The sequence below is a fragment of the Canis lupus genome, chromosome 27 (genome assembly GCF_003254725.2).
Source record: "Canis lupus dingo isolate Sandy chromosome 27, ASM325472v2, whole genome shotgun sequence".
NCBI classification, from domain to species: domain Eukaryota; kingdom Metazoa; phylum Chordata; class Mammalia; order Carnivora; family Canidae; genus Canis; species Canis lupus.
In genome coordinates, this window is record NC_064269.1 from 36,094,504 (window position 1) to 36,106,373 (window position 11,870).

General features: G+C 36.3%; 1 protein-coding gene across 5 annotated transcripts in view; it reads left to right on the plus strand.

The window, feature by feature from the left end:
- Positions 1 to 2,159, plus strand: part of CLEC7A (C-type lectin domain containing 7A) — a 33,083-nt gene extending 30,924 nt beyond the window's left edge. For all 5 annotated transcript variants that reach the window (XM_035707115.2, XM_049102663.1, XM_049102665.1 and 2 more), the window contains one exon: positions 717 to 2,159. In XM_035707115.2, the coding sequence (XP_035563008.1) occupies positions 717 to 846 (130 nt within the window). In that variant the 3' untranslated portion in view covers positions 847 to 2,159. The remainder of the gene's footprint in view (positions 1 to 716) is intronic.
- The last annotated feature ends 9,711 nt before the right edge of the window (positions 2,160 to 11,870 follow it).

Consider the following 11,870-nt stretch of genomic DNA (forward strand, 5'->3'; position numbering starts at 1 on the left):
CGAAACTATTCTCTCAATCATCCAGCCTCAGGGCCAAGAAGAGATAGATACACAAAATGAAGAGTATCAGTCCATAGCTTTTACAATGAGGCTCAGTGATGCCTTTTAAAGTTGACTAATTAATACTGCTCCTTCAGCAGACTAAAGAGCAAATAGAACAGACCCATACTCCCAACTTACCCATGATAGTGATCATAATTGTCTATCACTGTATTGTGATATAATTCTGCCTTTGGAATGCATTAAAATATATGATGTTGTTTTCCCTGCCTTTAAATGGTCTTGATATCCATGATTCTTATTTAGTTCTAATACTTCTCAGTAATAACTCTCTGCTTGACCTACTCACCAAAGGTAATTTCACTAGCCTGTTGTTTTATTTGATAACTATACTCCTAGGTTAGAGGTTGAAAGATAAGTAAAGAAAGGTCTATGGAATACTAAATGATTTTTTTAATTTTTCAAGAGTTTAGTTTTATGAGACCAGTAGTATTTTTCTTAAAAAAAAACTTTGAGTCATGTTTATGCCCTAATAATGGAGGCTATTCTGTTACCACCTGAGAACTAATGCAATCGAAATTCAAGGTTCCTTTTCCATAACATAACCACTTCAGAAACTCTTTTCACCAATGTTCTTGCCAGTTTATTTCAGCATTGTGTAGATGGTAGACAGTATTTCTTACATTTGTTCCAATTACCTCATTGTATTTTAACAGATTTCAAATCAGAAGCACAGACACCCAAGAAAACTCATCTCACAATTGTGTGTGGATCCACCTGTCAATAATTTATGACCAACTTTGTAGTGTGCCCTCATATAGTATTTGTGAGAAGAAAATGTCATGAAATGATGAAGTGTCGGTGTGAAAGAGCAGAAAGAAGTATGTAAAAACAGTAAGAAGGGCAGAAAACAAAACAGAAAAGAGAGATATTTAAGGTCAAGACAACTGCTGAAAATATCAAGAGACCTCATCCAATTTTAATCTTAAATGAGAAACGACAGTATGGAGAGGCTATGGTTCTGCACTTACCAACTGAATTAGCAGGCCAGTATTAGGTTCTGGTTAATAGAGCCCTAGGAATGGAGTCAGGTCAGCTGAACTTGAATCTTCATTCTACCACTAACTTAATATTAACGTGGAATTAGCCACAAATCCTTGGTGTTGCAAGAAGATCTTTATTTTTGGGTCTACTAGAGATTTTTTTTTTTGTCCTTAAAAAGTGCCCCTGAAGTACACAAGATGTGTTTCCGTGATGTGTTCTTCCACTTCCAGCAGTGTATCAGACAAAAGTAGAAGGCAAAGTGTATTCCTAATAGCAAAATGAGGAAATGAAAAAATATCCTCACTACAGAGATATTTTATTATTTTGTTCATCAATGTGGTTATAATAGAAAACATCATGAAAAAGCAGCAACTCCATCTTTTTTATTCCCACCTAAGTGAAATAGCGCAGAAAATATGTCTACCACATCTCTAATAGGATCTTGTATAATGTGAAATTGTATGGTAGCTGCTCTTATAATAAAATGTTGTCCTTTTAAAATACTGTCAATCAAAAAAGATTTGCTAATGAATATAGAAAAAAAAAGTAATCTGGGGGGCCTGGATGGCTCAGTTGAGCATCCAACTTTTGATTTCAGCTGGAGTGGTGATCTCAGGGTCCTGAGATTGAGCCTCCATGCTCAGTGCAGAGTTTGCTTGGGATTCTTTCTCTCTCTCTTTCTCTCTCCCTCTGCCCCTCCCCCTGCTCACATCTGCTCTCTCTAAATGAATAAATAAAATCTTAAAAAACCCATTCTTATCACTGAGGTATTAACATTCTGGAAGGCAAACCATGACTTGCTATTTTTTATGATTAAGGTTTTGCAGTTTTTAGCAATTTTTCAATAATTATTGTTAAAAGGTTATTGGAACATTGTTTCCTCATATGATGATTTGTATCTTTCTCAGTTCCTCTTAAATTTCCCTCCCTTCTGCTATTTTTATTTCCAAATGGGACTTCCATATTACTGGAGAGGTAGTTACAGTCTTCTCATGGTTATTAACACGTGGACAGAAATTGTGTCAAGTTTACTGGATTTTTCACTTTAAAATAGTTAACTATATGTTATCTGAATTTTATTGTAATAATAATAAAAAAAACGCTGATCAAAGAAACTTTGGCTTCTAAATGCTGTGTGTTGTAAACGTTATCACAATATGCCCTCTCGGGATCCCTGGGTGACCCAGCGGTTTGGCGCCTGCCTTTGGCCCAGGGCACGATCCTGGAGACCCGGGATCGAATCCCACGTCGGGCTCCCGGTGCATGGAGCCTGCTTCTCCCTCTGCCTGTGTCTCTGCCTCTCTCTCTCTCACTGTGTGCCTATCATAAATAAATAAAAATTAAAAAATAATAATAATAATAATAATCAAAAGTAATTCTGGATGTGGAATGTCCATCTGTACTTAAAGCAGACAACAATATGTATTGTTTAAATATTTATGGTTTAAAGATAAATGTGTGACTATAACAAAATGATGGTATAAAGTAAGATGCTCTAGGTGGTCCAAGCATACTATGCCTAACTTGTTAATACATGTTTATACCACACTTTACATGGGCATGTGTGTGGGAATGAACAGGAAACATCCATTTTCCAAGAGACAGAAAAAGGAAAATAGCTACTACCTGCACTTCTGTCTAGTGGGTAAATTTGAGATGAGTAATGATCATGCTAGAGGAAACACTTACCTACTGGAGGACTACCATTTTCTCTGACCTGAGTCACTGTAGTAATTTTCAAGGTAATCTCTCAGTGTCCACATTTGTCCTTCTAAGCTCCTTTTTCAAACATAGCAGAGTGATTCTTTTAAATTTAAAACAAATCATGTCAACCCTCTACTAAAAAATCCCCTTGACTTCCTATGTATCTCAGAGTAAAAATAAATATAAATAAATCAAAATGAAAAAGAAAAGATCTTTTCAATTGTCTGTGGGCCACTTTACTTCTTTGACCTAATCTACTTTTCACCTCTTCACTATTTCCATTTAGGACACTGGTTTTTCTCTTGTTTCATAATAACTGTCATACTCCTACCTCAGGGCCTTTGAGCTTTCTGTTCTCTTTACCTGAATGATTCTTAGCCTAGATATTACAGGACCTACTATTGCACTTCCTTAAAGTCTTTACACAAACATCACTTTCTAAATGAGGCTAACTCTGATATTTAAAATTATCAACCCTCCTTTTTCTATACTCTTATTTTTGTTTGTTTTGTTTTAAAGACTGATTGATTGATTTTTTTTTTTATTTTTATTTATTTATGATAGTCACAGAGAGAGAGAGAGAGAGAGAGAGGCAGAGACACAGGCAGAGGGAGAAGCAGGCTCCATGCACCAGGAGCCCGACGTGGGACTCCATCCCGGTCTCTGGGATCCCGCCCCGGGCCAAAGGCAGGCGCTAAACCGCTGCGTCACCCAGGGATCCCATGATTGATTGATTTTTAAGGAGTGACAGGGTGGGAGGAGGAAGGGGCAGAGGGAGAGAGAATCTCAAGCAAACGTCCCTTTGAATGTGTAGCCCCATGGGGGGCTTGATCTCACAACCCTGAGATCAGAACCCAAGCCTAAATCAAGAGTTGGTTGCCAAAATGACTGAGCCACCCAGTCTTCCTTTTTGTATATTCTTAAACTCCCTTACCTTTCACATAGTTTCATAAGCTTTGTCATAGTCTATATTTACTGTCTTTCTTTTGTATTATCTGCCTCCCTCTGTAGAACGTAGGCTCTAAAGGATAGAGTTTACACTGATGCATCCTAGAATCTGAGAATAGCACCTGAAATACCGTGCTATTTGAATACCGGTATTCAAAAAATATTTTTGTCATTTTTGAAAAAATAAGTATTTAAGGACAAGTAGGAAAAATGTTAACATAGGTTGTTTGGTGAAAAGCATCAAAGATCTATTTCAATCAGTGAAATTTGGAAAATTGTTTTAATTGCTATTTCATGAGAATCAAAATTATTAGTACCTTCTAAATGTATTTTTTTCAGGCCCCACTGTTGCAATCTCTAATATTTGATCTTCATACTCCTTTCTCCTATGTGTTTTACTTCTTTCTTCCTTCCAGTTTTTTTGCTGCCTTATCCCGTGTAACATTTTCTAATACATTAATCCAATGCAAATAACTAAGTACTTTTTGATTTACTACTTTTTACAAGGCATGATGCAAAAGAAAGGTCTCTTTAAGTTTGTTTTATGTAGAATAAGCTGATGAACAATACATAGTTTGAGACACTAATAAATCTACAATATGTGCTTCCTAATCCACCCCTCAGGAGGTAGGGCCTGCCTGCTCCCACCCAAGCATCTTCTCTATTCCTTTATATTTGGTATGCTTGATTTAGCTAAGCTGATAACTGAAACATAGAAAAATATTGGTAGAATAATACAATTGTATTGATTCAAGAAGAATTTTTGGACTTTAACTAAAACAGTCTTTCCATTTGCTTCTCAGCTTAGAAATTTAGGTAAAATTATTACCTGGCTTTCTGGAGTAGTGAGCAATAATTTCACACTCAGTTAGCAATAATTCTAGAAGTCCTGACTTCCAGTTAAATGTGTAATTGTTCATGATTATGGTCTACCAAATGTGCTATAAAATGTTAAATTGAGTTCATATACTGTAAGAAGAAAGATAATTGAATTGACAACAGGAGAACACTTTAATAAAATCAGTGTAGTTAACATACAGTATTACATTACTTTCAGGATTACAATACAGTGATTCTACACTTCCATATATTACTCAGGGCTTATCAAACCGCGTACTCTTTATCTCCTTCACCCATACCCCATCTTCCCTCCCACCCCCTCTGGTAATCATTTATCTGTTCTCTGTAGTTGAGAGTCTGTTTCTGGTTTGTCTCTTTTTTCCTCTGTTCATTTTTTCCCCATTAAATTCCACATATGAATGAAATCCTATTTGTATTTGTCTTTCTCTGACTGGCTTATTTCACTTAGCATTATACTCTCTAGCTCTATTCATGTCATTGTAAATGCAAGATTTCATTCTTTTTGAATTGCTGAATAATATTCTTATATCTATCTATATCTAATCACCTAACTTCTTTATTGATTCATCTTTTGGTGGGTACTTGGGTTGCTTTCATAATTTGCCTATTGTAAATAAAGCTACAATAAATATAAGGGTGCATGTATCCCCTTGAATTAGTTTTGTATTCTTTTTTTTTTTTTAAGATTTTATTTATTCATTCATGAGAAACACAGATAGAGAGGCAGAGACACAGGTAGAGGGAGAAGCAGGCCCCAAGCAGGGAGCCAGATGTGGGACTCGATCCTGGGTCTCCAGGATCAGGCCCTGGGCTGAAGGCGGCGCTAAACCGCTGAGCCACTTGGGCTGCCCATGTTTGTGTATTCTTTGGGTAAATACCTAGTAGTGTGATTACAGGATCCTAGGACATTTTCATTTAGTTTCATTTTTAATTTTTTGAAGAAGCTTCATATTGTCTTCCATAGTGGCTGCAACAGTTCCATTCCCACTAACAGTGCAAGAAGGTTCCTTTTTCTCCACATCTTTGCCAACACTTGTTTCTGGAGTTTTTGATTTTAGCTATTTTGATAGGTGTGAGGTGATATCTCATTGCTGTTTTGATTTGCATTTCCCTGACGATGATTGTTATTGAGCATTTTTTTCATGTATCTATTGGCCCTCTGAATGTTTTCTTTGGATAAATGACTGTTTATGTCTTCTGCCAAATTTTTAATTGGATTACTTATTTTTTTGTTGTTGTTTGTTGAGGTGTATCATTTCGATCTATATTTTGGATACAACTCTTTGTTGGATATGTCATTTGCAGATATATTTTCCCATGTAGTAGGTTGTCTTTTAGTTTTGTTGATTGTTTCTTTTCTTTTCTGTGCAGAAGCTTTTTATTTTGATGTAGTCTCAATAGTTTATTTTTACTTTTGTTTCTTTTCCCTAAAGAGAAGTATTTAGAAAGACATTGTTATGGCCAGTGTCAGAGAAATTACTGCCTATAATATTTTCTAGACTTTTTGTGGTTCCAGGTTTCACATTTAGGTCCTTCATCCATTTTGAGTTTATTTTTGCGTATGGTGTAAGAAAGTGGTCCAGTTTCATTCTTTTGCATGTAGCTGTCTAGTTTTCCCAGCACCATTTATTGAAGAGACTGTCATTTTCCCATTGTGTATACTTGCTTCCTTTGTCAAAGATTAATTGATCATATCATTGTGGGTTCATTGGGGTTTTCTATTCTAATCTATTGATCAATGTGTATTTTTGTGCCAGTATCATACTGTTTTGATCACAGCTTTATAATGCAACTTGAAGTCTGGGATTGTGATGCCTCTAGTTTTGTTGTTCTTTTTCAATATTACATTGACTATTCAGGGGCTTTTGTGGTTCCATACAAATTTTAAGATTGTTTTTTCTAGTTCTATGAAAAATGGTATTGGGATTTTGATAGGGATTGTATTAAAGCTATAGATTGCTTTGAATAGTATAGAGATTTTAACAATATTTGTTCTTCTAATCCATGAACATGGAATGTCTTTCCATTTGTTTTTGTTTATAGTTTTCAGAGTACATATCTTTCACCTCTTTGGTTAATTTTATTCCTAGGTATTTTATTATTTTTGGTGCAATTGTAAATGGAATTTCTTTTTAATTATCTTTCTGGGGGTGCCGAGGTGTCTTAGTTGGTTAAGCATCTGCCTTCAGCTCAGGTCATGATCCCAGGGTCCTGGGATTGAACCCACATTGGGCTCTCTGATCAGCAGGGAGCCTGCTTCTCCCTCTCCCTCTTCCTGCTGCTCCTCCTGCTTGTGTTCTCAGTCTCTCTCTGTCAAATAAATAAAATCTTTGAAAAAATATTTATCTTTCTACTTCTTCATTTATTATATAGAAATGCAAAAAATTTCTGTACATTTTGTATCTTGCACCTCTTGAATTCATTTATCAGTTCTAGTAGTATGTTGGTGGAGTCTTTAGAATTTTCTTTTTTTTAAGTTTTAAAAAACTTTAAGTTTAAGTTTTTTAAAGATTTTATTTATTTATTCATGAGAGAGGGAGAGAGAGAGAGAGAGAGAGAAGCAGAGACATAGGCAGAGGGAGAAGCAGGCTCCCTGTGGGCAGTCCAAGGTGGGACTCAATCCCAGGACCCGGGGATCACAACCTGAGCTGAAGGCAGTTGCTCAACCACTGAGCCACCCAGGCAACCCAGGGTTTTCTATATACAGTATCATGTCATGTATAAATAGTGAAAGTTTTATTTCTTCCTCACCTATTTTGATGCCTTTTATTTTTTTCTGTTGTTTGATTGCTGTGGCTAGGACTTCCAGTACTATGTTGAATAAAAGTAGAGAGAACGAACATCCTTGTCTTGTTCCTGACCTTAGGAGAAAAATTCTGTTTTTTACCACTGATTATGATGTTTGCTATGGGTTTTTCATATAAGACCTTTATAATGTTGATGTATGTTCCCTCTAAACTTTGTTGAGTATTTTGTTTGTTTGTTTTGTTTTTTAAGATTTATTTTGAAATAGAGAGAAACTATGAGAGAGAGAGAGAGAGAGAGAGAGAGAGAGTCAGAAGTTGGGCAGGGAAAGAATCTTTCAAGCTGACTCCCCACTGAGCATGGGGCCCGATGCAGAGCTCTATCCCATGACCCATGAGATCTGGACCGGAGATGAAACCAAGAGTTGGACACTTAGCCAACTGAGCCACTAAGGTGCCCTTGTTGAGGGTTTTTATCATGAATGGATTCTGTACTTTGTCAAATGCTTTTTCTACATCTATCAAAAAAAAAATAGTATGCTTTTTATCCTTTCTCTTATTGGGGTGATGTATAATGCTGATTAATTTGCAAATATAGAGCCACCCTTGCATCCCAGGAATAAATCCACTTTATCATGGTGAATGATTTTTTAAATGTATTGTTGGATTTGGTTTGCTAATATTTTGTTGAAGATGTTTGTATTTATATTTATCAGAGAAAATGACCTGTAGTTCTCTTTTTTAGTGATGTCTTCATCTGATTTTGGTATCAGGGAATGCTGGCCTTGCAGAATGAATTTGGGAGTTTTCATTCCTCTTCTATTTTTAGGAAAAGTTTGAGAAGAATAGATATTAACTATTCTTTAAATATTTAGTAGAGGGATGCCCGGGGAGCTCAGTGGCTGAGTGTCTGCCTTCAGCTTAGGGCACGATCCTGGAGTCCTGGGTCCAGTCCCACATCAGGCTCCCCAGTGGCAGCCTGCTTCTCCCTCTGCCTATGTCTCTGCCTCTCTCTCTCTCTCTCTCTTTTTCTATGTCTCATGAATAAATAAATAAAATCTATAAAAAAAAATGCTCAGTAGAATTCACCTGTGAAGATAGCTAGTCCTGGACTTTTGTTTGTTGGGTATTTTTTGATTACTGATTCAATTTTAATGATGGTAATTGGTCTGTTCAAATTCTGTATTTCTTCCTGCTTCAGTTTTGGAAGGTTATATGTTTCTAGGAATTTATCCACTTCTTCTAGGTTGTCAAATCTGTTGGCACACAATTTATCATAATGTTCTCTTATAATCTTTTGTATTTCTGTGGTGTCAGTTGTTATTTCTCTTCCTTCATTTCTGATTTTATTCAAGGCCTCTTTCTATCTCTCTATCCTTTCTTTTTTCTTTTTTCTTTTTTTTTTTGAGTCTGGCTAGAGGTTTATCAATTTTGTCTATCTTTTCAAAGAACCAGCACCTGGTTTCATTGATCCATTCTATTGTGGTTTTTTAGTTTCCATATCATTTATTTCTGGTCTAATCTTTATTATTTTCTTCTTTCCACTGGTTTGGGGGTTTTGTTTGTTCTTCCTTCTCTAGCTCCTTTAGGCATAAGTTTATCTTAGGTTGTTTGAAATTTTTATTGTTTCTTGTGGTAAGGCCTGTATTACTATAAACTTCCCTCTTCAAATCATGTTTGCTGCACCCCAAAGAGTTTGGATTGCTGTGTTTTCAGTTGTTTCTTTCCATGTAATTTTCTATTTCTTTTTTCCAAATTGACTTATTCATTTTTTAGTAGCATACTATTTAACCTCCATGTATTTGTAGGTTTTCCATATTTTTTCTGGTGATTGATCTCTAGCTTCATTGCCTTCTGATAAGAAAAGATGTATGGTATGACTTTGATCTTTTTGAATTTTCTGAGATTTGTTTTGTGGCCTAATATGTGATCTATTCTGAGAATATTCTATGTGCACTTGCAAAGAATGTGTATTCTCCTGTTTTATGATGGAATGCTTATGAATATATCAGTTAAATCCATCTGGTACAGTACGTTATTTAAATCCAAGGTTTCCTGTTGATTTTCTGTTAAAACATCTGTCCATTGATGTAAGTGGGGTCTTAAAGTCTCCTACTATTATTGTATTGTATTATTGTATTGCTTTATGTTTCTTATTACCTGTTTTATGTGTTTGGGTGCTCCCATGTTGGATGCATAAATATTTATAGTTGTTATCTCTTCTTTTTTTTTTTATGATAGTCACACAGAGAGAGAGAGAGGCAGAGACACAGGCAGAGGGAGAAGCAGGCAGAGGGAGAAGCAGACTCCATGCACCAGGAGCCCGACGTGGGATTCGATCCCGGGTCTCCAGGATCGTGCCCTGGGCCAAAGGCAGGCGCCAAACCGCTGCGCCACCCAGGGATCCCGTTGTTATCTCTTCTTGTTGGATTGCCGCCTCAATGATTATTTGGTGTTCTTCTTTATCTCTTGCTATAGTCTCTGTTTTATTTTTATTTTTAGATTTTATTTATTTATTCATGAGAGAGAGAGAGAGGCAGAGACGTAGGCAGAGGGAGAAGCAGGCTCCATGTAGGGAGCCTGACGTGGGACTTGATCCCGGGTCTGCAGGATCATGCCCTGGGCGGAAGGCTGGGCTAAACAGCTGAGCTACCAGGCTGCCCCAGTCTCTGTTTTAAAGTCTATTTTGTCTGATAAAAATATTGCTAGCTTTCTTTATACATCCATTTACATGATCAATGTTTCTCCATTCCCTCATTTTCAATCTGCATGTTGTCTTTACGTCTGAAATGAATCTCTTATAGGCAGCATATAGATAAGTCTTGTTTTTTATCCATTTCATCACTCTTTGTCTCTTGATTGGAGCACTTAGTCCATTTACATTCAAAGCAATTATTATAAGCAGGGATTTATTGCAATTTTGTTACTCATTTTGTGGTTATTTTTGTAGCTTTTTTCTAATTATTTTTCTACTCTTGCTCTCTTCTCACACAGTTTGCTCATTTACCTCAGTGATATACTTAGATTCCTTTCCCTTTATTTTTTGCTGATCTATTGCTGGTTTTTAAATTTGTGGTTGTCATTAGGCTTGTATAAAGCATCTTCCTGCTTTATGGCAGTCTATATAAAATTGATGATCAATTGACCTTGAACCCATGCTTTACTTCTCTCCTCCCTGCGTTTTAGGTATATATTGTCATATTTTATGTCCTTTTATTTTATGAGTCCCTTGACTGCGTTTTACAGATATACTTATTTTTACTACCTCTGTGCTTCCTACTTTTCTTGCTCTTACTTATGGTGTTTTTTCCACTCAGAGTCCTCATCAATATTCCCTATAGGGCTGATTTAGTGGTCATGGACTCCTTTAGCTTTTTGTTTGGGAAATTCTTTATCTCTCTTTCTGTTCTGAAATATAGCCTTGCTGGATAGAATATTCTTGGCTGCAGATTTTTTCTTTCCTTTCAGCACTTTGAATATATCTTGCCATTCTCTTCTGGCCTGCAAAGTTTCTGATGAAAATTTCACTTATAGCCTTATGGGGTTTCCCCTTTATGTAAGTGTCTTCTTTTCTCTTTCTGTTCTTAAAATTCTCTTTTCCACTACTTTTTGCCATTTTAATTACTATGCATCCTTGGGTTGATTTTGTTGTAGGTTCTCTCTGTATCCTGGATCTGAATATTTTTTCCTTCCCCGGGTTTAGAAAGTTTTCAGCTATTAAGTTTTCAACTGAATTTTCTCTTCTTTTCTTTCTTTTTCCCTATAATGTGAGTGTTATCACATTTGATGGAATTGCTGAGTTCCATAAGTCTGTTCTCATTTTGCATATTTTTTTCTCTCTCATCTGCTCAGCTTGATTACTTTCCATTGTTCAGTACTCTAGGTCTCTAATTCATCTTTCTGTTTCCTCTAGCCTGCTATTTATTCCATCTAGTGTATTCTTAATCTCATTTGTTGTGTTCTTCATCTCTGATTGGTTCTTTTTAAACTCATTATTAAGGGTCTTGCTGATGTTTTCCACTCTTTTCTCAAGTTCTGTGAGTAAAGTTATGATAAATACTTTAAATTCTCTATAAGATATATTATTTATATCTGTTTTGGCTAGGTTTCTTGTTATGGTTTTGTTCTGTTCTTTATTTTTGGGACATATTCCTCTGTCTCCTCATTTTTTCTAACTCTCCGTGTCTGTTTCTCAGTGTTAAGGAAGTCAGCTACATCTCTTGCTCTTAAAAGTATGGCCTAGTGCTTCAGAGGTGTCTCCTATGTGTGTTGTGTGGGCCTTGCTTTTGAGTTTTGACTGCTTTTCCTTCAGTCCAGTCATTTGGCTCTTTTTCTTTGTTGTGGACAGTGTTTGGCCTTTGAGGTGTTATTAGGGGTCCACCTTGGGTTTGACTTGAGTCAAACCAGGCATTTGCCAAGATTCAATAGCAGAAAATTGCAGGGTACTTTCTCTGTATTATCCCCTGAGAAGTTTTCATTCGTGAGAAGGGCCTACAATCAAACCCACAGTCTGCCCCCAGCCACTGCTGGGGCAGCTCTCTGACTGATATATGTGCTTGTCTCCTTTTA